Source organism: Eschrichtius robustus, chromosome 2 (assembly GCF_028021215.1).
Source record: "Eschrichtius robustus isolate mEscRob2 chromosome 2, mEscRob2.pri, whole genome shotgun sequence".
In the NCBI taxonomy this organism is placed as follows: Eukaryota; Metazoa; Chordata; class Mammalia; order Artiodactyla; family Eschrichtiidae; genus Eschrichtius; species Eschrichtius robustus.
Window position 1 is genome coordinate 95,051,988 of NC_090825.1, and position 27,842 is coordinate 95,079,829.

Here is a 27,842-nt window from a genome sequence, read left to right on the forward strand (position 1 = left end):
GTCAACCTACTGCTTTCTAGTCTCCAAGCTTTCTGATGAGAAGTCAGCTGATAGTCCTGTTGGAAATCTCTTGAATGTGACAAATCACTTCTTTCTTCTCTTTCAAGATTCTCTTTTTGTCCTTGGCTGTTGACAGTTTGATTATAATATGCCTTGGTGTGGATTTCTTTGAGTTTATCCTGGAATCTGTTGAGCTTGTTAGATTTGTAGATTTATATCTTGCAAAAGATTGGGAGAGTTTTTGTACATTATTTCTTCAAATAATCTCTTTGTCCCTTTCCCTCTCTTCTCTTTTTGAGACTCTCACAATCTGTATGTTGGTCTTCTTTTTTTTTCTTTTTTTTTAACATCTTTATTGGAGTATAATTGCTTTACAAGCAAATTTCTGCTTTATAACAAAGTGAATCAGCTATACATATACATATATCCCCAAATCTCTTCCCTCTTGCATCTCCCTCCCTCCCACCCTCCCTATCCCACCCCTCTACTGTTCTCCATAGTGGCTATATCAATTTACATTCCCATATGTTGGTCTTCTTGATGGTATCCCACAGGGCTCTTAGTCCCTGTTCATTTTTCTTCTTCTTTTTTTTTTTTCTTTTTCTTGTTATTCAGACTGGATAATCTCATTTGACCTATCTTCAGTTTCATTGATTCTTTCTTCTTCTTGGTTAAAAACTGCTCTTGAGCTCCTTGATTGAAGTTTTATTTTAGTTATTGTACTGTCAACTTCAAATTTTCTATTTGGTGCTTTTTTTAGAATTTCTGTCTCTTTATTGATATTATCTATTTGATGAGATATCATCCCCATACTTTCCTTTAGGTCTTCAGACATGCTTTCCTTTGGTTCTTTTCACATATTTAAAATAGCTAATTTTAAGTCTTTGTCTCATAAGGCCAAAGTTTAAAAGTCCTTAGGAACATTTTCTATTGACTATTTTTTCTGCTGTGTATGGGCATACTTTCTTGTTTCTTTTCATTTCTCATAATTTTCTTTTGTTGGAAACATTTTAAATAATGTGACAACTCTGAAAAAAAAATATTTTCCTGCTTCTTCAGGGTTTGTTGTTGTTGTCATTTGTTTGCTTAAAGACTTTTCTGAACTAATTCAGTAAAGTCTGTATTCTTTGCTATAGTAGCCACTGATGTCTATGTTCAGTTAGTTTATTGGTCAGCTAATGGTTAGACAGAGGTTTCCTTAAATACCTAGAATCAGTAAGTTTCCCAGTTTTTGCCAAGGGATTCTCTGTATGTGTTGAGGCACGCCTTCAACACATCCAGGCAGTTGACAATTCTGCCATAGTCTTCACATCTGCCTTGAGCAGTGCCTCAAGATTAGCTAGATGTGAGAGTTTAGGGCCTTCTCAGTTCTTTTCTGAGCATGTGTACAGCCTTAGTCATGTGCATAGCTGTATACATGCATGTAGCCTTCTAGATTTTTGGAATATGTCGGAGCTTTTCAAAGACCCCTATAGATATCTAATTCCTGAATTTTTTCCTTTAAGCTTTCTGTTGAGCTTAATGTTTGTCTCGAATGTTTGCCCACTGCAGGCAGTTGCAATGTTAAACAATTGCCTATGATTGTTTTCAACCAGTACCCCTGGGGAAAGACTGTTTGCACTGAGTCAACTCTGAATCTGGTCAATAAAGACAGCCATGAGAGTAGCATCTTCCAGGGAATCACCGGATAGTTCAAATAATGACAGTTCTCTCAGAATGAGGCTTTAAAGGAATTTAACACTTTTATGCCTCATTGAGTGCCTGCCAGACTGCTGGTTTTCACCACTATACCAGGCTGTTGATTTTTAAGTCTACTGCAGAACTGAGGAGAGGAAAATGAGAATAAAGCAAGTTAAAATGCCATAAAGCTCACTGATTTTTTACAGAGATTTGTCTATTTTTCTTGAACAAACACTCCATTAATTGCTGCAAGATTTTGGTTACTTTCTTGAGTTCTGAAATAGTTAATTCTGACAATGTTTCCAGTGTTCACATTGGTTTCATGGAAGAGAAGATTTTCAGTGATCCTGGCTCTGCCTTCCTTCTGGATATCTGGTTTTTGACTCTTGATCAATTTATGGTGTGCTGATTAAGGTCTGAAATTTTCCCTGGAGACCCCTAGGGTTAGTTTCTTTACTGATGGTTTACAACTGGATTTATGGGTCTGACTAACCTGGCTTGATTATTTAAAGAGCCTCCCTAAGAGTTTCTCCTTTGAGCTTTCTGTAAACAAGATTCCTTTCACAGACCTTGGTGGTTCAAGCTGGTGACATAGCATGGCTCACTCATGCAAATAAGGGCCCTTGGGTAGCTTGCACATGGGATGTCTCTCTGACTTCCAACGCTTGCCTGTATTCTTTTTCTCTTGCTGCACCATACTATTTTCCTTTAAATAAAAGTTTAAATGAAAATACCCTGTGAAAGCTGGTGAATCCTTTCAAATAACCAAACTGGGGAAATCTTTGCAATGGTACATACATAAACAATATAATAGCATGCAGCTGCAGAAAAGAATGTGAAAGATATCTGTGGACTGATATGGAAAGACATCCAGGATATATTGTTAAATGAAAATGCAAGGTGCAGAATTGCATATTTAGTATACTATATTTTCAAGTAGGAAAGAGGAGAAATACAAAGGTATATAATTGTATTTGCTTGATTTGCATAAGGAAATACTGAAAGAATACAAAAAACTATGAAAATTGTTAACTGTGGAAGTAGTGGAAGCAAGATACAAATTTTCATATTGTTTCAGTTTTTGAAACTTATGAATATATTACCCATTCAAAAAAATTAAAATTTCAAAGTAAATGAAGAAAAAAGGAAAATAAAAATTAGGTCGTGTGACCCAAGGGTGATAATAAAGTGTTACAGAGGTTTATAATAAATACCAAGAAAAAAGAAGATGGAAAAATAATAGACATGCCAAAGAATAAGCATAAATAACAAAAGTAAATAGCGACACAAGATACCAAGGAGAAGTTTCCCTTGGGTAGCATATAAAAGGCTTGAATTATTGTTTAGCTTAGGATTTCTGAAGGGCAGCACTGATGACATTTTGGGTGGGGTACTTCTTTGTTGGAGGAGGCTGTCCTGTGCATTGTAGGACATCTAGCAATACCCTGGCCTCCACTTACTAGGTACCAGTAGCACCACCCCTGCAACATTGTGACAACAAAATATGTCTCTAAACATTGCCACATATCCAGAGAAGGGGGCACCAAAAGTGATTCTCCCCAGCTGAGCATCACTGCTCTAGCTGATCTGAAGAGTGAGTAGATTTTCTGAGCAACTCATTAAAACTTTTTTTTCTTTTTAATTTTCTAGTGACGTTTTCCCGGCAACTGGTCTGTGTCCCAGAACTACTCTTTCACTGAGATGTCAAATATTTCATATAAGAGTATTTTCTAGCTCTTTAAAAATTATAAACATAAGCATGACTCAACCAGTATGTTATTTTGCAACTTCTTTTGAGTGACATTATTTATCAGAAATATTTTCCCTTTAATAAGATATTTAAATTGTTCAACCATTTGATGTAGTTTTATTACTTTGAAACTTTTTGTGTGGTAGCCAATCTCTATTTCTTTAATGATATTGGAGAAATGGAATTAAATAATCAGATCCACGTATACACTTTTCAGTAGAGTTTTTTTTTTTTTAAGGTTTACATTTTTTTTAAAATTTATTTATTTATGGCTGTGTTGGGTCTTCGTTTCTGTGCGAGGGCTTTCTCTAGTTGCGGCAAGTGGGGGCCACTCTTCATCACGGTGCGGGGGCCACTCTTCATCACGGTGCGCGGGTCTCTCACTATCGTGGCCTCTCTTGTTGCAGAGCACAGGCTCCAGATGCGCAAGGCTCAGTAATTATGGCTCACGGGCCCAGATGCTCCGCGGCATGTGGGATCTTCCCAGACCAGGGCTCGAACCCGTGTCCCCTGCATTGGCAGGCAGACTCTCAACCACTGCACCACCAGGGAAGCCCTTCAGTAGAGTTTTTAATTTAAAATTGAGGGGAGGGACACCTCTAGTAGTTTTGTTACTGAGCCCTTTTCTTTTCCTTCCTTTTCTTTCCATTTCCTTTCTTCTCTTTCCTTTGTTTTTTAACCTTTCCTTGGGAGTCTGGAATCCATCAAAATCCTTCAAGAAATTGTCCAGGGAGTGGTAAGGCCAATAATTAATTAGCTCCATATCTGTGGCAATCCCCATCTGGCAATGGCCCACACCCAGAGGGCCCTGCTAGCTCAGTAGCTCACAATTCTGACAGTCTGACTGGTGGTAAGTCCTGTAGAGGGAAACGAAAGGAGCTTCTCCTCCCTCAGCTCTACCCAGAATCTTCTGAGAGTGATGCATGTGGTCATAATTATTTTTAAATATGATTGTTCCATTTCTGAAGAAAGCAAACCAAACCTGTAATCAAGAGACTGGTCCACAGATTACAGCACAACCATCTGCATGAGCTTGGTGTTAAATCTCCTTTCTCCTCCCTGTCTTGTTCCGGAGGTCTTTTTGTTAATGTGATTAATTTCAGTTCGAGGAACTGGGAAGATCACATTTCCCAGGAGAATCACTTTCGTTTACCCTGTCTCTGACCTCAGGTGAAAGGGTTTCCTCATTGGAATGGAGATAACAGTTCCAAGCAGAAAAGCGAAGACCATTTTATGGCTGCGACGGAAAAATTCTCTTCATTCTGAAAAAAACTGAAGGAGTCTAAAGACGGGATACCCTCAAATAAATCATCGGCCAGCAGCAGGATCTTTAATCACCTCTCCTCCCTCTTCCCCAGCACCTCCTGAGTATCTGCAACGCCATTCTCATTTCACTCGAGTGCCTGCTCGCAGAGTGGGAACTCGGCTCACAGGACGCGGAACTCTCCCAGAAGTATCCGATAAATAGCAAACAGATGCCGAGGATGCCAAAGACCTCGCCGACTAGGGCACCGCCTGGGAGATGAATTCCAGCCGGCGGTTTCCTAGTGGAAAAGGCTGGCCACCGGACTGTATTATTCTCTGTGCTTGAAACCAGTAGGTTTCGAAAGCAGGGCGTCCTCTTTCCCCGGGCAGGGGTGCGGAGAGCCAGGCGCTGCCCCAGGACTGGAAACCCCATCCCTGGCAGTTGCGGATCTAAGAGGCGGCTTCCTGCCGTGCCCCTTCCCAAGGTAAAGCGGCCCTCCACTCTCCTTCACCTGGAGACGCAGACGCCACGCTCTCTGGTTTTTTGTCGTCCCGTCTTCCAGCTCCACTTCCCAAGCTCGGAAAAGGCTCCGGGACACCCCTGACCTTGTTCCCAGCCTCGCACTTGTTGCCTGGGCCACGCGAGGCCCGAGCTTATGCAGGAGGCGAACGTAGGGCCAAAAATTTGGCTCCGGAAGTCAGTTCAGACAGCGCAGCTGTCCCTAGCAGGTTCATTTCAAAGCATGTGCCCCTAAGTCCCGGTTCGTAAGCCCTCACCCCAGCCCCTAGCGCACGAATCCCTAGATAGCGGCCGGCAAGTGTGCAGCCCGCAGCTCATCACTACAGTCAAGGAGTTGAGGGTGCTCTGTACCTGTCTCTTTTCCGACAACACCCGAAACCGCACCGGGTCACGCCCAACAAATCCCGTGAATCCAAATACCCCCCGTCGGAGGTGCCCAAATTCGAGTTTGGTCCGACCATCCCCTCCCTGCGCCTACTCTGGAAGCTCCTCTGCGAGGTCTTTCCCTTCAGACCCAAAGGGGCGCGCGCTCAGTTGCGCCAGGTCCGCCTCTTCCCCAGGCCCTGGCGGGGGCGGGGGTGGGTAGGCAGGAACCTGAATCTGATTAGCTGGGAGGGGAAGCCGAGGTCACAACAACTCTCTCCTGTCTCCCAGGCTCCTCGACGAGGAGGGAGGGACGGTACAAGAGAGGAGGGGCGGGGGTCCCATCACTGAGCACCCAGGCCGGGGGTCTGAGCCGACGCCGCCGCCGCCGCCGCCGCTAGGCTCTCACCTTACCCCCAGCCCCGGGCTGCGGCCATGGGACCCCCTTCCAGCTCCGGCTTCTACGTGAGCCGCGTGGTAGCCCTGCTGCTGGCCGGGCTGGCTGCCGTGCTCCTGCTGGCGCTGGCCGTACTCGCCGCCCTGTACGGCCACTGCGAGCGCGTCCCGCCGTCGGAGCTTCACGACCGCGGGGGCCCGCACGCCGCGCCCTCCCCGCCAGGCAGGCAGGAGCCGGCGCGGACCCCGAAGCCCGGCCCCACTCTGGAGACGGAGGTGGCGCCCACCCGGCGCAACTGGCGACCCCCGGGGCCCTGGGACCAGCTGCGCCTGCCGCCCTGGCTCGTGCCGCTGCACTATGAGCTGGAGCTGTGGCCCCGTCTGAGGCCAGAAGAGCTCTCGGCGCCGGCGTTGCGCTTCACTGGCCGCGTGAACATCACCGTGCGCTGCATCGCGGCCACCGCGCGGCTGCTGCTTCACAGCCTCTTCCTGGCCTGTGAAAGCGCCGAGGTGCGGGGACCACTGTCCCCGGACGCCGGAGACGCCACCGTGGGCCGCGTGCCGGTGGACGAGGTGTGGTTCGCGTTGGACATGCAGTACATGGTGCTAGAGCTCGGCGAAGCCCTGCAGCCCGGGAGCCGCTATGAGCTGCAGCTCAGCTTCTCCGGCCCGGTGTACCAGGACACCAGGGAGGGACTCTTCCTCAATCTCTACACGGACCAGGGTGAGCGCAGGTAAGGGCAGGCCGGCCCTGGCCTCCTCGGCCCCCGCCCCGCATTCCCCGCGCGCAGGCTGCGGGTTCAGGTGCTTAGGTGCGCGTCTCCTGCCCTTTGCAAGGAAACCCACCCCATCTTTGGCGAAGTTTTCTTCTAGAGTCAGAGGGTGAGCGCCTCCTTCCTCCCTTTCCCTCTTCCTTTGGACAGGTTTCAGCCCCATCCCTGCCCATCCAGTTCGTTTCTATCGTTGCCCCTTTTAAGGTCGCTGCTACCCCAAAAGTTTATTGTCCTCTTCAGAGAATCCCTTTGTTCTCTAACCCAGAATTTACTCAGGGCAACGAGCAAACCCCTAGCTACTCAAAGTTTGGTCAAAAACTTTGAGTTGCTAGTCCGCGGTCCCAACGTAACATCTGGGAGGTTGTTAGAAATGCAGACTCTTAAGCCCCACCCTCGACCAAGGGGATCCGAATATGCGTTTTACCGGAGCTCCTCGGGTGATTCACCCGCGTTAGAGTTGGATAAGCACGGCGCTAGAGCACTGTTGCCGCTCTGCGATTCCTCCCCAGCGCCTCTCTGCGCTTTTCCTGCCCTGATTCTTTTGCCTGGGCGCAACGTAACTGCTGCTCTTGCAACAAATAGACCCACGTCGCGGCTGTTTGTTTCACAGTTTTTTTTCTTTTTGCTAAGGTTCTCCAAAACTTCAGAATCCCCTTTCATTCCTGCCCTCCCACCCCCTGCCCGGGCCCCGCGTGTCGTTTTGCGGGTGAGCAGCGGCATCCCCTCCCCTCCCCGCTCTTTGACCGGCTATGTGCGAGAGTTTCTGGATTCAGAAAAAAAAAAAAAAAAGTAAAAGCGATGACAAGGGACCTCCCCTCTGAGTCTGCAGGCTCACATAGTGTACACGTGTTCTCTTTACACTCGTTTGCGATAGTGTCTCCCACACGGAATGCTTCCAGCCCAAGAATTGCCTCTTTCCACGCTCTGGGACCACGTTACTGACCCCCGGCAAGCGCCAGGGACATGTTCTTTTTTCAAACTGGTGAGCTCCTGCTTCTCTCATGCAGTGGTGGAGCCTTTGCGGTTTACACAACTGCATGTACTTTGCCCTTTATTATTAGAAAAAATGTTCTCAGATGTTCTCTGAGGGAAAGAAACCCACTAAATTACCCCCTAAATCTTCTCCTGCACTATTTTCAAAACTTCAGGGGTTTAAAATAAGTTTAATAAGCTGGCCTAAGTGGAAGCATAATCTGTAACTTTTGTTTTTAAGGACAGTATGCTTGATTTTTCTCTCAAAAATGCATCAACACCTGAGAAACAGTTTTGAAAAGTTTCTCATGAGGATAATGTGTTACTGGACTTATGGGCTCTGGAAACCTTTTGAAATAACTGTGTATTGTTAAGGTGCAGGATTTTTCAGAGGGGGAGAAAAGGATGCTTTTTTGCACACCTACCTGACAGTGTTTTCTGCTGTCAGTTAGTAAATCTTCCTCTCTTCACCATCTCTTTCTTCTTCCTGTCTTAATGGGGCTGTGGCCTGGACAAACTGCCCTAGCAAACACGGGAAAGGAAAGTCCCTTTCCATTTTTCTATTGTGCTGCCAACTCTAGTAGTAACTAGAAACCATATTTTGAGAGCTTTCAAATTCAAATAAGCAGAAAATTTAATAAAGTCCTACAGATGTTCATAGACCTAGGTGGAGCTCCAGAACTGTGGCATCTTGAGAGAAGCTGTCGCCTGGAAGTTGTTCTTCTGAGTCTCTGCTTCTGAAACCAGGAAGAAGAGAAACCTGCAGCTGAGCTTGAAGCCAAGGTCACAAAGAACCTGAACAAAATGATGACTTATTATGAGGCAGATTTTGGAAGCCCAGCAGGCTTGAGTTTGGGCTGTGTGGCTTGAGCCAGTCCCTTCACCTCTCTGAGTTTGTTGCCTCATTCATGGAATAGACATAATGTGTCAACCTTTAGAATGTTGTGAGAATTAAGTGGGAAAGGGGGCACTGTGACTGGCATATAATCTGTGCGGTGATGGCTAATATCATTAGCTTGGGGTAAAATTATCCTGTTATCTAAACACGGAAGCTGCCACGTTCCTGGTAGATATGATTCTAAGAAGGTTTCTATATGCAGAGAAATTGCCCACTGTTTTCACATTTTTCGTGGGGTGTCTGTAATTCCAGCTGCAGCGGTTGGAACATGTTTACTTCTGTTCTTTGATGGTCCCTAATCACAGTCCAGACAGGCTAATGTATTTAAATAATTTTACTCAACTCTAACGGAAGAGAGAAAGAAGGTCAGTCCAGAAAATACAAAGAGCATCACTATTTGACACTTCTAAGGTTTAGGTTATGACTTGCTAGCTTCAAAGGTTGCTGGGGATGCTTTCTACCTGTGCTCAGCCTTTCTCTACCTGACAGGTGACTTCACATTTCTGCCATAGAGGAGCCATCTACTGGATACCTTGGACATGTGCATCTTCCATGTGTGGAAAGTTGAGAGCAAGATCCAAACGTTAATGTCCCTCTAAGCAGTATTTCCCAAACTTCATTCACTGGCATATGACTATTTTCAGATTTTGCCGTATTCACATATCTCTGGCCCTATTATTTGCTAAAAAAAGTTACTTGATTTAAACAAAAATGTTAAGTAGGTTTATTGAAAAGCAACTCTATACCATTATTATACCATTATTATAGGTGGAAAACCATTTGAAATTTATAGAAAGGAATGGCACAGACTAATACAATGAAAACAAAACCTCTAGCTATCATTATTGTCTGCTGAAGGATCTGAAGGCTTTGAATCTGAAGGCCGCTCTCTCGTTCTTAAAAAAGGGAAATTAGAATTAGATGTTCAAGATAAATAACACCAAAGCAATGCTTTCTCTTGACCTAATCAGAATGATTCATAAATCTGAAAGGACTGACTTTATCATGTGTGAGTCTGATCTATGTAATAGTGTGTCTGAGGGCTACCAAAAATCCTTCTCCATCTATACTTTGGGAAATCCTGCATTAGAGTAGTGGTTCACACTTTAATGTGCATCAGAAACACCAAAGGAGCTTATTAAACATGTAGATTCCAGGGTCACACCCTCAGAAATTCCAGATCAGTACACCGATGTTCATAACAACACTATTCACAATAGCTACAAGGTGGAAGCAACCCAAATGTCCATTGATGGATGAAGGGAAGACACAAAATGTGGTCTATACATACAGTGGAATATTATTCAGCCTTAAAAAGGAAGGAAATTCTGACATATTCTACTACACAGATGAATCTCGGGGACATTATACAAGGGACCTAAAGTAGTCAAATTTATAGAGACTTAAAGTAGAATTGTGGTTGCTAGGGGCTGGGGGAGTGAGGAGTTTTTCTTTTTTTGGCTGCATTGGGTCTTTATTGCTGTGTGTGGGCTTTAGTTGCGGCGAGCGGGGGCAACTCTTCGTTGCAGTGTGTGGGCTTATTGCGCTGGCTTCTCTTGTTGTGGAACATGGGCTCTAGGTGCACAGGCTTCAGTAGTTGTGGCACATGGGCTCAGTAGTTGTGGCTTGCAGGCTCTAGAGTGCAGGCTCAATAGTTGTGGCACACGGACTTAGTTGCTCCGTGGCATGTGGGATCCTCCCGGACCAGGGATCGAACCCATATCCCTCGCATCGGCAGGTGGATTCTCAACCACTGCGCCACCAGGGAAGTCCCAAGTGGGGAGTTTTTGTTTAATGAGTACAGAGTTTTAGTTTTGCAAGATAAAAAGAGTTCTGGAGACTGGTTGTACAACAATGTGAATGTACTTAATACCACTCAACGTTATACTTAAAAATGGTTAAGATGATGAATTTTATGTTTTGTGTATTGGGTTGGTCAAAATGTTCGTTCAGGTTTTTCCATAGGATGTTATGGAAAAACCCAAAGGAACTCTTTGGCCAACCCATATTATCCACAATTTAAAAAAATTTAAAAGCAGAAACTTTCTAGAGCAGTGAGTTTTGAGTGGCGTTTGGAAATTTACATATTTTAACAATTGCTGCAGATAAACAACTTTTCATGCTTATTTGCCATCTGTATATCACTTCAGTGAAATGTCTCTTCACGTCTTTTGTCCATTTTCTAATTGAATTGTTTTTTAATTTTTTTATTTTGTATTTATTTATTTGGCTGCATTGGGTCTTCGTTGCTGTGAGCAGGCTTCCTCTAGTTGCGGCGAGTGAGGGCTACTCTTCATTGCGGTGCACGGGCTTCTCACTGCGGTGGCTTCTCTTGCGGAGCATGGTCTCTAGGCATGCAGGCTCAGTAGTTGTGGCGCACGGGCTTAGTTGCTCTGCGGCATGTGGGATCTTCCCAGACCAGGGCTCGAACCGGTGTCCCCTGCATTGGCAGGCGGATTCTTAACCACTGTGCCACCAGGGAAGCCCGCTGAATTGTTTTTTTCCTGTTGAGTCCTGGGATTTTTTTAATATAATCTACATCTGAGTCCATTGTGAGATATATGGCTTACAAATATCATTCTGCCAGTCTGTAACTTGTCTTTTAATCTTCCTAATAAGGTTTTCAGAGAGCAAAAGTTTTAATATTAAAGAAGTCCAATTTATCGGTATTTTTTATAGAACATACCTTTGGTGTAATGTCTAAGAATTCTTTTTTTAAAGACTTTGTTTTTTTTTTTTTTGGAGACGTTTTAGGTTTACAACAAAATTTAGGGGAAAGTAGAGAGATTCCTCATATATCCCCTGCCTCCACACATGCATAGCCTCCCCCATTATCAATATCACTCACTAGAATGGCACTTTTTTTTTTTTAACTAAGGATGACTCTGTATCGGCACATCATAATCACCCCAAATTCACAGTTTACCTTAGGGTTTACTTTTGGTGGTGTACGTTCTATCTGTTTGGACAAATATATACTGACTTATAGCCATCATTATAATACCATACAGAGTATTTTCACTGCTCTAAAAATCCTCTGCTATCTGCCTATTCATCTTCCCACCCACCCACTCTGCCCAGCAACCACTGATCTTTTTATTGTCTGCATAGTTTTGCCTTTTCCATATGTCGTATAGTTGGAATCATACAGTATATCACCTTTTCAGCGTGGCTTCTTTCACTTAGCAATATGCATTTAAGATTCCTCCATGTCTTTTCATGTTGCAATAGCTCATTTCTTTTTAGTGCTGAATAATATTCTGTTGTCTGGATGTACCACAGTTTATTTATCTATTCACCTACAGAAGGACATCTTGTCTGCTTCCAAGTTTTGGCAATTATGAAAAAAGCTGTTATAAACTCTGTGCACAGGTTTTTGTGTAGACATACATTTTCAACTACTTTAGGTAAATACCAAGAAACATGGTAAACTTATGTTTAGTTTTGTAAGATACTGCCAAACTGTCTTCCAGAGTGGATATACCATTTTGTATTCCCACCAGGAATGAATGAGGGTTCCTGTTGCTCCATATTCTTGTCAGCATTTGATGTTGTCAGTGTTCTGGATTTTGGCCTATATTCTAATAAGTATCTCGTTGTTTTAACTTGCATTTCCCTGATGACATACGATGTGAAGCATCCTTTCATATGCTTTTCTGTATAATTTCTTTGGTGAGGTATCTGTTGAGGTCTTTGGCCCATTTTTTAATTGAGTTGTTTGTTTTCTTTTTTAAAATTTATTTTATTCAAGTCTAGTTGATTTACAATGTTGTTAATTTCTGCTGTACAGCAAAGTGATTCAGTTAACATACATAGAATGGAGTTGTTTGTTTTCTTTTTTTTAAAGATTATTTATTTATTTATTTATTTATTTATTTTATTTATTTTTGGCTGCATCGGGTCTTAGTTGCAGCACGCGGGCTCTTTGTTGTGGTGTGTGGGCTTCTCTGTAGTTGTGGCATGAGGGTTTTCTCTTCTCTAGTTGTGGCGCACAGGCTCCAGAATGCATGGGCTCTGTAGTTTGTGGCATGCAGGCTCTAGTTGAGGCACGCGAGCTCAGTAGTTGTGGCATGCAGGCTTAGTTGCCCCTCGGCATGTGGGATCTTAGTTCCCAGACCAGGGATTGAGCCCACGTCCCCTGCATTGTGAGGCGGATTCTTTACCACAGGACCACCAGGGAAGTCCCTGTTTGTTTTCTTATTGTTGAATTTTAAGAGTTCTTTGTATATTTTAGATAACAGTCCTTTATCAGATGTGTCTTTTGCAAATATATTCTGCCAGTCTGTGGCTTGTGCTCTTATTCTCTTTATATTGTCTGTGACAGAGCAAAATTTTTTAATTTTAATAAAATCCAGCTTATCAATTATTTCTTTTATTGATCATGTCTTTGGTGTATTATCTTAAAAGACATCACCATACCCAAGATCATTTAGGTGTTCTCCTATGTTATCTTCTAGGAGTTTTATAATTTTACATTTTACACTTAGATCTATGATCCATTATGAGTTAATTTTTATGAAGGGTGTAAGTTCTGGGTCTAGATTCATTTTTTTTTGCATGTGGGTGTCCAGTAAGAGATTTTCTTTGCTCCATGGTATTGCCTTTGCTTCTTTGTCAAAGATTAGTTGACTATGTTTTTGTGGGTCTATTTCTTGGCTCTCTATTTTATTCCCTTGATCTGTCTATTCTTTTGCCAATACCACACTGTCTTGATTATTTTAGCTTTATAGTAAGTCTTGAAGTCATGTAGTGTAAATCTTCCAGCTTTGTTCTTCTCCTTCGATACTGTGTTAGGTATTCTGGTTTTTTTGCCTCTCACTATAAACCTCAGAATTAGTTTGTCGAAATCCATCAACTTAACTTGCTAGGATTTTAATTGGGATTGCACTGAATCAATGGATCAAGTTGGGAAGAACTGATACGCTGATAATATTGAGTCTTCAGATCCATGAATATGGAATAACTCTCCATTTATTTAGTTCTTTTTTAAATTTCATTCATCAGCGTTTTCTATTTTTCCTTATCTAAATCTTGTACATATTTTGTTAGATTTATACCTAAGTATTTCATTTTTAGGGACACTAATGTAAATGGCATTATGTTTTTAATTTCAAATCCATTTGTTCACTGTTGGTATATACAAAATAAATTGACATCTGTATATTAACCTTGTATCCTGCAAATTTGCTATAATTGCTTATTAGTTCCAGGAGGTTTTTGTCAATTCTTCTGGATTTTGTAGAAAACACAGATGATCATCTTATCCGTGAATAAGAGTGTTTTAAGTTCTTCCTTCCCAATGAATGTATCTTTTATTTCCTTTTCTTGACTCACTGCATTTGGAAGGACTTCCAGTACAATGTTGAAAAGGAGTGGCAAGAGGGGACATCCTTGCCTTGTCCCTGATCTTAGTGGAAAGCTTCAAATTCTCACCATTTAGTATGAAGTTAGCTGTAGATTTTCTTGTAGATGGCCTTTATTAAGATTAGGCAGTCCCCCTCTATTCTTACTTTACTGGGAATTTTAATTGTAAATGGGTGCTGGATCTTGGCAAATGCTTTCTTTGCATCTATTAATGGGTGATCATGTGATTTTTCTTATCTAGTCTGTTGATGTGATGGATAACATTAATTGATTTTTGAATGTTGAAGTAGTCTTGCATACCTGGGATAAATTCCACTTGGTCGGGGTATGTAATTCTTTTTATGCGTTGTTGGATTTGATTTGCTAATATTTTGTTGAGGATTTTTGCTTCTCTGTTCAGGAGAGCTATTGGCCTGTAGTTTTCTTTTCTTATAATGTTTTGTTCTGGTTTTGGTGTTAGGGTAATGCTGGCCTCATAGAATGAGTTAGGAAGTATTCCCTTTGCTTCTATCCTCTGAAAGTGATTGTAGAGAATTGGTATTCCTTAAATGTTTGGTAGAATTTACCAGTGAACCCATCTGGGCCTGGTGATTTCTGTTTTGAAAGGTTATTAATTATTGATTCAATTTCTTTAATAGATATAGGCTTTTTCAGATTGTTCCTTCTTGTGTGAGTTTTGGCAGATTGTATCTTTCAAGGATTGGTCCTTTTCATTTAGAGTATCAAATTTGTGGGCATAAATTAGTTCATAGTATTCCTTATTATCTTTTTAATGTCCATGGTATCTGTAGTGATGTCCCCTCTTTCATTTCTGATATTGGTATTGATATAATGGATTAATATATACTATATCTGTTACTGTTTTCTATTTTTTTGCCCTTGCTCTTTTTCCCATTTTTGTCTCCCACTCTTTTTCTGCCTTTCTTTACTATGTTGAATTTTCCAGTCCATGAACACAGAATATCTGTTCATTTATTTAAATCTTTGATCTATTTCATCAGCATTTTATCATTTTTAGCATACAAATCCTATACCTGTTTTATTAGATTTATGCCTAAGTATTTAATTTTATTTGAGCAATTGTAAATGGTATTGTATTTTTAATTTTAGTTTTTATGTATCTGTTTCTACTACAAAGAAATAGTGAGTTTTGTGTGCTTATCTTGTGTCCTAGGACTTGGTGATCTCACTTGCAAGATCTAGGAATTTTTGTTTTGTTTTTATAGATTCCTTGGGATTGTCTATGTAGATCATCATGTTATCTGCATACAGAGACAGTTTTATTTCCACTATTCCAATCCATATGCCATTTCTTTTCTTACCTTCCTTTGCTGGCTGAAATTTCCAGCACTATGTTGACTAAGAGTGGTAAGTGTGGACATTCTTTTTCCCTAATGTTAGGGAGAAAGTTTTTAGCCTTTCACTGTTCAGTATGATTTTAGGTGGAGGTTTTTTGTATATGTTCCTTATCAAGTTGAGGAAGTTCCCCTCTATTCACAGTATTTCTGAGTTGCTTTTTTTTTTTTTAATCACAAATGGGTGTTGGATCTTGTCAGACACTGACATTACCTGTTACTGGATAGAACATAATGGAGAATGGAGGATACAACAAAATTACCAAAAGAGTGCCTGAAGAAGATCTCAGAGCAACACCCTTGTTCTTCCCTTTATGGTTAGCATGGTCTGCAACCAGTGTGGCTTCTAATTCATAGAGTAGAAATGGCTTAGGCCAATGGGCCCTGGATTGTGCATGTTTTAGTTGTGATCTATTTGAGGTCACAGGAGATCTAGAATTTTGCACATGGGATAAGAACATTGACTAGGGAGCTAAAGAGGGGCCACCATGCCAGGGATCGAAGTAAATGTGTTGCAGTGAATGCTGTGGAGTGGCTGTGCAAGATGTGGTCCAGAGGGAGTTGCAGCCAGACTCAGAGGACTGGCCATGTGAGCAAGAGCCCAGATGAGTGCCATGTTATCAGTGGGAACTACTGAGCCTTGACTGTTGTGAAGGAATGGTTTACAAGTCATACCAGTCAAGAGAATGCAGCCACATCAATATGGCAGATCCAAGAAGTCCTCTCCTGTCAAGAGGTCTCCTCTTTCTCTGCCCTTCCCCAGTCTGGCATCTGGGTGTAGGAGAAAGCTTCTTAGTTCTCATGCCTGTAGGAAATAAAAGAGCCCTGAAAGGGAATTTGGATTTTAAATGACTATCCCCCCAAACAAGACTGTTTTAAAATCAGTAACGATGAGTAACCTGTAATTGGCAAGCTTGCGTTCTTTTCCTCTACCATCAGTGAGAATATGGGTTCCAGAGTATGAAGTTATAGGACAGATTGCTTTACACATCTGAGTTCTGGTAAGTAAATTTTGACAGTTAATTCTCTTCATGTAAAATAAATGTTTCCTCCAACACTAATGACTAGAGCTTATAACATTCCAATTCATCCAAGCTTTCCAAACAATTATTACCAAGGACTCCATAAACCAGTGTACTCCAAAACTATATTTTGTACCAGTTGCTTCTTACCTTTGGAACCCATTGCAGAGGATACTTATGCTAAAGACCAGTTTCTTAGCTCATCAAGGTCTGATTAGTCACCTGGTAAAAGAGGTACTAGGAAAACTGAAATAAAAAATATCTTGTGTTCTTTCCTTTCCTGATAAGTACAAGTCACTCAGATGGCCCTAGACTGTACAGAATGGCTAATAGGTTGTCTTTGGCCATTTTAAAGATGTAAGGAGGCCTTTTCTGAAATATCTTCCTGAGGGTAAAATTGGTTACAGCAGTACTGAGAATATTAGGGGACCATGTTCCACTAGTACCTCTTGCAAGATGAACTTGGCCTTCCCTGAGACCCTTGTTCATAATCACTAACCCCAATTAATAAATACACACCTTTGGGGTCTCTTTCATTAGAGTGATATTATACCATTACTAGTTATGAGAATTTTAAAATATGCACCTCTTCATTTTCTGTGTGCAAGATTTATGTACGGTATAGGATGGATGTGAGAAGTATGGGATCTAACTCCATGAAAAACAACTTAAAAACATGACAGTAATATCACAGTTTGCAGATGACATGATACTATACATAGAGAATCCTAAAGATGCTACCAGAAAACTACTAGAGCTAATGAATAAATTTGATAAAGTAGCAGGATACAAAATTAACGCACAGAAATCTCTTGCATTCCTATACACTAATGACGAAAAATCTGAAAGAGAAATTAAGGAAACACTCCCATTTAACATTGCAACAAAAAGAATAAAATACCTAGGAATCAACCTACCTAAGGAGACAAAAGACCTGTATGTAGAAAACTATAAGACACTGATGAAAGAAATTAAAAACGATACAAACACATGGAGAGATATACCGTGTTTTTGGATTGGAAGAATCAACATTGTGAAAATGACTATACTACCCAAAGCAATCTACAGATCCAAAGCAATCCCTATCAAACTAGCAATGACATTTTTCACAGAACTAGAACAAAAAATTTCACAATTTGTATGGAAACACAGCAGACCCCAAATAGCCAAGGCAATCTTGAGAAAGAAAAATGGAGCTGGAGGAATCAGGCTCCCTGACTTCAGACTATACTACAAAGCTACAGTCATCAAGACAGTATGGTAGTGGCACAAAAACAGAAATATAGATCAACGGAACAGGATACAAAGCCCAGAGATAAACCCACGTATATATGGTCACCTTATCTTTGATAAAGGAGGCAAGAATATACAATGGAGAAAAGACAGCCTCTTCAGTAAGTGGTGCTGGGAAAACTAGACAGCTACATGTAAAACAATGAAATTAGAACACTTCCTAAAACCACACACAAAAATAAACTCAAAATGGATTAAAGACCTAAATGTAAGGCCAGACACTATAAAACTCTTAGAGGAAAACATAGGCAGAACACTCTGACATAAATCACAGCAAGATCCTTTTTGACCCACCTCCTAGAGAAATGGAAATAAAAACAAAAATAAACAAATGGGACCTAATGAAACTTAAAAGCTTTTGCACAGCAAAGGAACCCATAAACAAGACGAAAAGACAACCCTCAGAATGGGAGAGAATATTTGCAAACAAAGCAACTGACAAAGGATTCATCTCCAAAATATACAAGCTGCTCATGCAGCTCAATATCAAAAAAACAAACAACCTAATCCAAAAATGGGCAGAAGATCTAAATAGACATTTCTCCAAAGAAGATATACAGATTGCCAACAAACACATGAAAGGATGCTCTACATCACTAATCATTAGAGAAAGGCAAATCAAAACTACAATGAGGGATCACGTCACACCAGTCAGAATGGCCATCATCAAAAAATCTACAAACAGTAAATGCTGGAGAGGGTGTGGAGAAAAGGGAACCCTCTTGCACTGTTGGTGGGAATGTAAATTGATACAGCCACTATGGAGAATAGTATGGAGGTTCCTTAAAAAACTAAAAATAGAACTACCATATGACCCAGCAATCCCACTACATATACCCTGAGAAAACCATAGTTCAAAAAGAGACATGTACCACAATTTTCCTTGCAGCACTATTTACAATAGCCAGGACATGGAAGCTACCTAAGTGTCCATCAACAAATGAATGGATAAAGAATATGCGGCACATATATATAATGGAATATTACTCAGCCATAAGAAGAAACAAAATTGAGTTATTTGTAGTGAGGTGGATGGACCTAGAGTCTGTCATACAGAGTGAAGTAAGTCAGAAAGAGAAAAACAAATACCATATGCTAACATGTATATATGGAATCTTAAAAAAAAAAATCGTTCTGATGAGCCTAGGGGCAGGACAGGAATAAAGACGCAGACATAGAGAATGGACTTGAGGACATGGGTGGGGAGGGGGGAAGTGTAAGCTGGGACAAAGTGAGAGAGTAGCATTAACATATATACACTATGAAATGTAAAATAGATAGCTGGTGGGAAGCAGCTGCATAGCACAGGGAGATCAGGTCTGTGCTTTGTGACCACCTAGAGGGGTGGGAGAGGGAGGGTGGGAGGGAGATGCAAGAGGGAAGAGATATGGGGATAAATGTATACATATAGCTGATTCACTTTGTTATATAGCAGAAAGTAATACACCATTGTAAAGCAATTATACTCCAGTAAAGTTGTTAAAAAACAAACAAACATGACAGTACTAGAGCTACCTCCTTTTCTTATTGGCATAAGTCGATTGAGAGGGTTTAGACTGTGTTAAAAAAACAAAATTCAACTGAGTACATGTATTCAGTGATGCATAAATCAGGCAGCATCCCATATAGCAAATAGAAAGGTGCTCCCAGGAGCTGTACAAAATGAAAGACTTTTATAGGCAGAAGGGGGCAGGACAAGGAAGTTATACTAGCAAAGACTGATTGTTCACGGCAAGGTCACCTTTCTTTAGGGGTGACTGTGGTCTATCAGACATATAACCTCACTAGTGCTGACTAGGTAATTCCAGGTTGAGTGGTTTAAGATTCCATTCCTGGGAGAAGGGGAAACTGTAATTAAGTATCAAGTCTCTTGGGCTTCCCTGGTGGCACAGTGGTTGATAGTCTGCCTGCCAATGCAGGGGACGCGGGTTCGAGCCCTGGTCTGGGAGGATCCCACATGCCGCGGAGCAGCTACGCCCGTGAGCCACAATTACTGAGCCTGCGCATCTGGAGCCTGTGCTCCGCAACAAGAGAGGCCGCGATAGTGAGAGGCCGGCGCACTGCGATGAAGAGTGGTCCCCACTTGCCATAACTAGAGAAAGCCCTCGCACAGAAACGAAGACCCAACACAGCCATAAATAAATAAATAAATAAATAAATAAATAAATAAATAAATGGATTATCACGTTTTAAAAAAAAAAAAAAAAAGTATCAAGTCTCGGTTTGGTGATGTGTGGTATAGTACCAATGACTCCATTTTGGGCCTGTTGTCTTGTTTTTAACAAATGAGATCTTTTAAGTTCACTGTGAAGAAAACGTCTTCCTTTTGTTTGAAAAGTCTGAAGGTCGAATCTACATTAGAAATGGCAACCCGTACTTAAACTGCTCATAGCACTTTTGAGAGAATGTGCCCTACACAGGCCACACTCTATACCAGTGATCTTCTCTCCATATTCCTGTTCCAGCTTTCTTATGATTACTATTTACATGATGTATCTTTTTCTAAACTTTTACTTTTAATCTATATGTGTCTTGATAATAAAAGTGAATTTCTTATTGAAACAGTGTTAGGTCTTACAGTCTGACAATCTCTGCCCTTTAATTGGGGTGTTTAGACTATTTACATTTGATGTAGTTATTGAGTTGATTGGATTCAAATCTACCATCTTGCTATTTGCTCTCTATTGTCTAAACTGTTTTTTATTTTATTTTTCTCTTCTTTTGGATTGAGTAGTTTTTAATATTCCATTTAATATTAACTTGGCTAATTAGCTATGTCTTTTTGTGTGTGGTGAGGTGAGAAGTAGAGCAGGAGGATTGCTCTAGGTACAATATGTGTCCCAACTTATCACAGACTACATTCAAATGAAACTATACCCACTTTACATATAATATATAAATCTTAGAAGCACATGTTTCTGTTTTCCCCCTCCTATCCTTTGTGCTACAGCTGCTACACATCTTACTTTTACATAGGTTATTAACCCTACCATATACTGTTATTGTTTTTCCTTTAAACAATTAATTACTTTAAGATAAATTTTTACAAGAGAAAAAATTTTTATTTACTTACATATATACCATCTCCAGGGCTCTTCATTCCTTTGTGTACATCTAAGTTTCCATGTTGTATTATTTTGCTTTCACCTGAAAGACTTTAACATTTCTTCAAGTTCAGGTATACTGGTGATAAATTCTCTCAGTTTTTGTCTGTCTGAAAATTTTTATTTTTCCTTCATTTTTGAAAAATATTTTTGCTCAGTATAGAATTCTAGATTGGTGGGTTTTTGTTTTTAATTTCAGCAGTTTAAGGATGTTATTTCATTGACTTATGGCTTGAATAATTTCTGAAGAGAAGTCTAGGGATTTTAATTTTTGTTCCTCTGTATGAGATTTGCTCTTCTGTGATAATCATATGATTTTTCTTTTTTAATTTGTTACTATGGCAAATTATACTGCTTGACTTTCTAATATTAAACTAAGTTTGCATTGCCATGATAAATCCCACTTGGTCTTGATGTATTATCCTTTTATATTTTGTTGCATTCAATTCACTAAAATTTTGTTCATAATTTTTGCATCTATGTTCATGAGACATATAGACTTGTGGCTTTTTGTTTGTTTTGCTTTTTTTCTTGCAATGTCTTTGTCTGGTTTTGGTATCAGAGTAACACTGGCTTCAAATAATAAATTTGGAGGTATTCCATCTTTAATTTTCTGGAAATATTTATGTAGAATTAGTATTATTTCTTCCTTAAATGCTTGGTTGAGTTTCACCAATGAAGCCACCTGGGCTTGGAGCTTCTTTGTGAGATGGTTTTTAACTACAAAATATGCTTCCTTAATAGATATAGTGCTATTCAGGTTATCTATTTCTTTATGAGTGAGCTTTGGTAGTTTAAGTCTTTAAAGGAATTTGTCCACTTAATCAAAGTTACCAAATTTATAAGTATAAAGTTGTTCAAAATATTCCTTTCTTCTTACTATTTTAATATCTGTAGAATCTGTAGTGATGTCACCTCTTTCTTTCCTGATATTGGTCATTTGTGTCTTCTCTCTTTGGGGAGCTGGAGCCCTAGTTCTGTTACCACCCCTGTCACTTACTAGTTGCCTAACCAATTGCATAAACTCCCAGGGCTTCAGATTTTACGTCTGTAAATTAAGAGAGTGGGGCTCTGTAAAGTCTCTTCCACTTCTGATAGTCAATAAGTCTGATCTGTCTGTCTAGAGATTTATCTACTTTATTAATCTACTTGTAGAACCAGTTTTTTATTTCATACATTTTCTCTATTGTTTTTCTATTTTTTCTTTCAATACTTCATGCATTAATCTTTATTATTTCCTTTCTTTTTGCTTTGGGCTTCATTTCCTTTTCTTATTCTATTTTCTTAAGGTGGGTGCAAGGTCATTGATTTAAGATCTTTTTTCTCCTCTAATATAGGCATTTAATGCTATAAAATTTCCACTAACTACTGCTTTAGTGACATGCCACAGATGATATGTTGCTTTTTCATTTTCATTCAGTTGAAAATACTTTCTAATTTCCCTTTTGATTTCTTCTTTGACTCATGGGTTACTTAGAACTGTTCTATTTTGTTTCCAAATATTTGTGCATTTTCTCATTTTTTTAATTGAACCCCTGATATTTTAAATTTTATGTTGCTGAGTGCTGCATTTTGTTATATTGCTTTAACAAATGCTGGCCTTTTTTTAAATAGGCACATAAATTACTTTGTGATCCTTTTGATCCTCGTTTGATCTCTTGAGACTTCTGTTTAAGCACTTTGAGAGTAAAGTCGCCTTTACTCTAGGACTAGTTTAGTTCACTATGCAGGCATTACCCTTCTGGTCTCTGTTGAAAAATCCAAATATTTTGGAGATGTCTATACTCTGGTTTCTGGGAGCTTGAACAACTCCTAGCACTGTGTGAGCTCTGGGAATTGTTCAGCTTTCCTCTCCCTAGTAGCTATTCTTTCCCTGACAGATTTTCTTTGCTTGACCTTCTGAAGTGCAGATTACTATTTGACCAAAGACTCGAGGGGGATTCTATGCAGATTTCTGGATGTCTTTCTCTGCATACCTACTCCTCCCTTGTAGTCTACCCTGAAAATTCTAGCTATCTAGGTCTCCCTGAGCATCCACCTCTGCCTGCTCAACTTAGTGGGACAACTGAACTCTGTTTCAGTTTTCCTTTCCTGTGCTGCAGTTTAGAAATCACTTCCAGATAGAAAGACAAACTGATTGTAGAGTTCAACTTCTTTGTTTCTCTTCTCTTGGGAATCACAGTCCTGTGAGTCCTGTTATCTAACGTCTGAAAACAGTTGTTTCATATATTTCATCAGGATTTTTTAGTTGTTTTCAGCAGAAGGCTAATTCTAGCCTATGCTGCTTCCTCATGCTGGAAATAGAAGTCTTATCCTCTCTTGGTAATGCTATTGATTATAAAGTTAATCCTCAGTCATCTTCATGATATCTTACTTTAATTTTAGTATTTGTGACATTATATACTTCAAGCAGGCAGTGCATGGAAAGGACCCAGGGCTTGGGAGCTGGAGCCCTGGTTCTGGTACTATCCCTACCACTTACTAGTTATCAAATCAGTTGCATAAATTCCTGGGTATCAGCTTCCCCATCTGTAAACTAAGATGGTGGAACTCTCCAAGGTCACTTCCAATTTTGAAATTCAATGAAAGAGAGAATGTATGAGAGAGCAGGCAACAGAAGCAAGCAGAGCTACAATCCTGCAGCCTGTGGAACGAAAACCACATTCAGAGAAAGATAGACAAAATAAAAAGGCAGAGGGCTATGTACCAGATGAAGAAACAAGATAAGACCCCAGAAAAACAATTAAATGAAGTGGAGATAAGCAACCTTCCAGAAAAGGAATTCAGAGTAATGATAGTGAAGATGATCCAGAACCTTGGAAAAAGAATAGAGGCAAAGATCGAGAAGATGCAAGAAATGTTTAACAAAGACCTAGAAGAATTAAAGAACAAAAACCTAGAAGAATTAAAGAACAAACAAACAGAGATGAACAATACAATAACTGAAATGAAAAATACACGAGAAGGAATCAATAGCAGAATAACTGAGGCAGAAGAACGGGTAAGTGGCCTGGAAGACAGATTGGTGGAATTCACTGCCGCAGAACACAATAAAAAAAAAGAATGAAAAGAAATGAAGACAGCCTAAGAGACCCCTGGGACAATATTAAACGTAACAATATTCACATTATAGGGGTCCCAGAAGGAGAAGAGAGAGAGAAAGGTTGTGAGAAAATATTTGAAGAGATTATAGTCAAAAACTTCCCTAACATGGGAAAGGAAACAGCCACCCAAGTCGAGGAAAGGCAGAGAGTCCCAGGCAGGATAAACCCAAGGAGAAACACACCGAGACACATAGTAATCAAATTGACAAACACTAAAGACAAAGAAAAATTATTAAAAGCAAAAGGGAAAAATAACGACAAATAACATACAAGGGAACTCCCATAAGGTTAACAGCTGATTTCTCAGCAGAAACTTTACAAGCCAGATGGGACTGGCATGATACATTTAAAGTGATGAAAGGGAAGAACCTTCAATCAAGATTACTCTACCCACCAAGGATCTCATTCAGATTTGATGGAGAGATCAAAAGCTTTACAGACAAGCAAAAGCTAAGAGAATTCAGCATCACCAAAGCAGCTCTACAACAAATGCTAAAGAACTTCTCTAAGTGGGAAACACAAGAGAAGAAAAGGACCTAGAAAAACAAACCCAAAACAATTAAGAAAATGGTAATAGGAACATACATATCAATAATTACCTTAAATGTGAATGGATTAAATGCTCCAACCAAAAGACATAGACTGGCTGAATGGATACAAAAACAAGACCCGTATATATGCTGTCTACAAGAGAGCCACTTCAGACCTAGGGACACATACAGACTGAAAGTGAGGGGATGGAAAAAGATACTCCATGCAAATAGAAATCAAAAGAAAGCTGGAGTAGCAATTCTCATATCAGATAAAATAGACTTTAAAATAAAGACTATTACAAGAGACAAAGAAGGACACTATGTAATGACCAAGGGATCAATCCAAGAAGAAGATATAACAATTATAAATATATATACACTGAACATAGGAGCACCTTAATACATAAGGCAAATGCTAACAGCTATAAAAGAGGAAATCGACAGTAACACAATAATAGTGGGGAATTTTAACACCTCACTTACACCAATGGACAGATCATCTAGACAGAAAATAAATAAGGAAACACAGCTTTAAATGACACAATAGACCAGATAGATTTAATTGACATTTATAGGACATTCCATCCAAAAACAGCAGATTACCCATTCTTCTCAAGTGCACACAGAACATTCTCCAGGATAGATCACATCTTGGGTCACAAATCAAGCCTCGGTAAATTTAAGAAAATTGAAATCATATCAAGCATCTTTTCTGACCACAATGCTATAAGATTAGAAATCAATTACAGGGAAAAAATGTAAAAAACACAACATATGGAGGCTAAACAATATGTTACTAAATAACCAAGAGATCACTGAAGAAATCAAAGAGGAAATAAAAAAATACCTAGAGACAAATGACAATGAAAACACGATGGCCCAAAACCTATGGGATGCAGCAAAAGCAGTTTTAAGAGGCAAGTTTATAGCAATACAATCCTACCTCAAGAAACAAGAAAAATCTCAAATAAAAAATCTAACCTTACACCTAAAGGAACTAGAGAAAGAACAACAAACAAAACCCAAAGTTAGTAGAAGGAAAGAAATCATAAAGATCAGAGCAGAAATAAATGAAATAGAAACAAAACAATAGCAAAGATCAATAAAACTAAAAGCTTGTTCTTTGAGAAGATAAACAAAATTGATAAACCATTAGCCAGACTCATCAAGAAAAAGAGGGAGAGGACTCAAATCAATAGAATTAGAAGTGAAAAAAGAAAAGTTACAATGGACACCGCAGAAATGCAAAGCACCAAAAGAGACTACTACAAGAAACTCTATGCCAATAAAATGGACAACCTGGAAGAAATGGACAAATTCTTAGAAAGGTATAACCTTCCAAGACTGAACCAGGAAGAAACAGAAAATGTGAACAGACCAATCACCAGTAATGAAATTGAAACTGTGATTAAAAATCTTCCAACAAACAAAAGTCCAGGACCAGATGGCTTCACAGGCAAATTCTATCAAACATTTAGAGAAGAGCTAATACCCATCCTTCTCAAACTCTTTCAAAAAATTGCAGAGGAAGGAACACTCCCAAACTCATTCTATGAGGCCACCACCACACTGATACCAAAACCAGGCAAAGATGATACAAAAAAAGAAAATTACAGACCACTATCACTGATGAATATAGATGCAAAAATCCTCAACAAAATACTAGCAAACAGAATCCAACAACACATTAAAAGGATCATACACCATGATCAAGTGGGATTTATCCCAGGGATGCAAGGATTCTTCAATATATGCAAATCAATCGATGTAATACACCATATTAATAAATTGAAGAATAAAAACCATATGATCATCTCAATAGATGCAGAAAAACCTTTTGAAAAAGTTCAACACCCATTTATGATATAAACTCTCCAGAAAGTGGGCATAGAGGGAACGTACCTCAACATAATAAAGACCATATATGACAAACCCACAGCAAACATCATTCTCAATGGTGAAAAACTGAAAGCATTTCCTCTAACATCAGGAACAAGACAAGGAGGTCCACTCTCGCCACTCTTGTTCCATATAGTTATGGAAGTCCTAGCCACGGCAATCAGAGAAGAAAAAGAAATAAAAGGAATCCAAATTGGAAAAGAAGAAGTAAAACTGGCACTGTTTGCAGATGACATAATACTATATAGAGAGAATCCTAAAGATGCCACCAGAAAACTACTAGAGCTTATCAATGAATTTGGTAAAGTTGCAGGACACAGAATTAATGCACAGAAATCTCTTACATTCCTATACATTAACAGTGAAGGATCAGAAAGAGAAATTAAGGAAACAATCCCATTCACCATTGCAACAAAAAGAATAAAATACCTAGGAATAAACCTACCTAAGGAGGTAAAAGACCTGTACTCAGAAAACTATAAGACACTTATGAAAGAAATCAAAGGTGATACAAACAGATGGAGAGATATACCATGTTGTTGGATTGGAAGAATCAATATTGTGAAAATGACTATGCTACACAAAGCAATCTACAGATTCAACACAATCCCTCTCAAATTACCAATGGCATTTTTTGCAGAACTAGAACACAAAATCTTAAAATTTGTATGGAGACACAAAAGATCCCGAGTAGCCAAAGCAATCTTGAGGGGAAAAAAAAGGAGCGGGAGGAATCAGACTCCCTGACTTCAGACTATACTACAAAGCTACAGTCATCAAGACAATATGGTACTGGCACAAAAACAGAAATATAGATCAATGGAATACAATAGAAAGCCCAGAGATAAACCCACGCATCTATGGTCAACTAATCTATGACAAAGGAGGCAAGGATATACAATGGAGAAAAGACAGTCTCTTCAATAATTGGTGCTGGGGAAACTGGACAGCCACATGTAAAAGAATGAAATTAGAACACTCCCTAACACCATACACAAAAATAAACTCAAAATGGATTCGAGACCTAAATATAAGACCAGACACTATAAAACTCTTAGAGGAAAACATAGGCAGAACACTCTTTGACATAAATCACAGCAAGATCTTTTTTGACCCACCTCCTAGAGTGATGGAAATAGAAACAAAAATAAACAAATGGGACCTAATGAGACTTAAAACCTTTTGCACAGCAAAGGAAACCATAAACAAGACAAAAAGATTACCCTCAGAATGGGAGAAATATTTGCAAATGAAGCAACTGACAAAGGATTAATCTCCAAAATGTACAAGCACCTCATGCAGCTCAATATCAAAAAAACAAACAACCCAATCCAAAAATGGGCAGAAGACCTAAATAGACATTTCTCCAAAGAAGACATACGGATGGCCAAGAAGCACATGAAAAGATGCTCAACATCACTAATTATTAGAGAAATGCAAATGAAAACTACAATGAGGTATCACCTCACACCAGTTAGAATGGGCATCATCAGAATATTTACAAACAACAAATGCTGGAGAGGGTATGGAGAAAAGAGAACCTTCTTTCACTGTTGGTGGGAATGTAAATT

General features: G+C 39.7%; 1 protein-coding gene across 1 annotated transcript in view; it reads left to right on the top strand.

Moving 5' to 3' along the window:
• The first annotated feature begins 5,853 nt into the window (after positions 1–5,853).
• Positions 5,854–27,842, top strand: part of LVRN (laeverin) — an 82,397-nt gene continuing 60,408 nt past the window's right edge. The window contains exon 1 of the mRNA XM_068534160.1: positions 5,854–6,688. Coding sequence (XP_068390261.1) covers positions 5,994–6,688 — 695 coding nt within the window. The 5' untranslated portion in view covers positions 5,854–5,993. The remainder of the gene's footprint in view (positions 6,689–27,842) is intronic.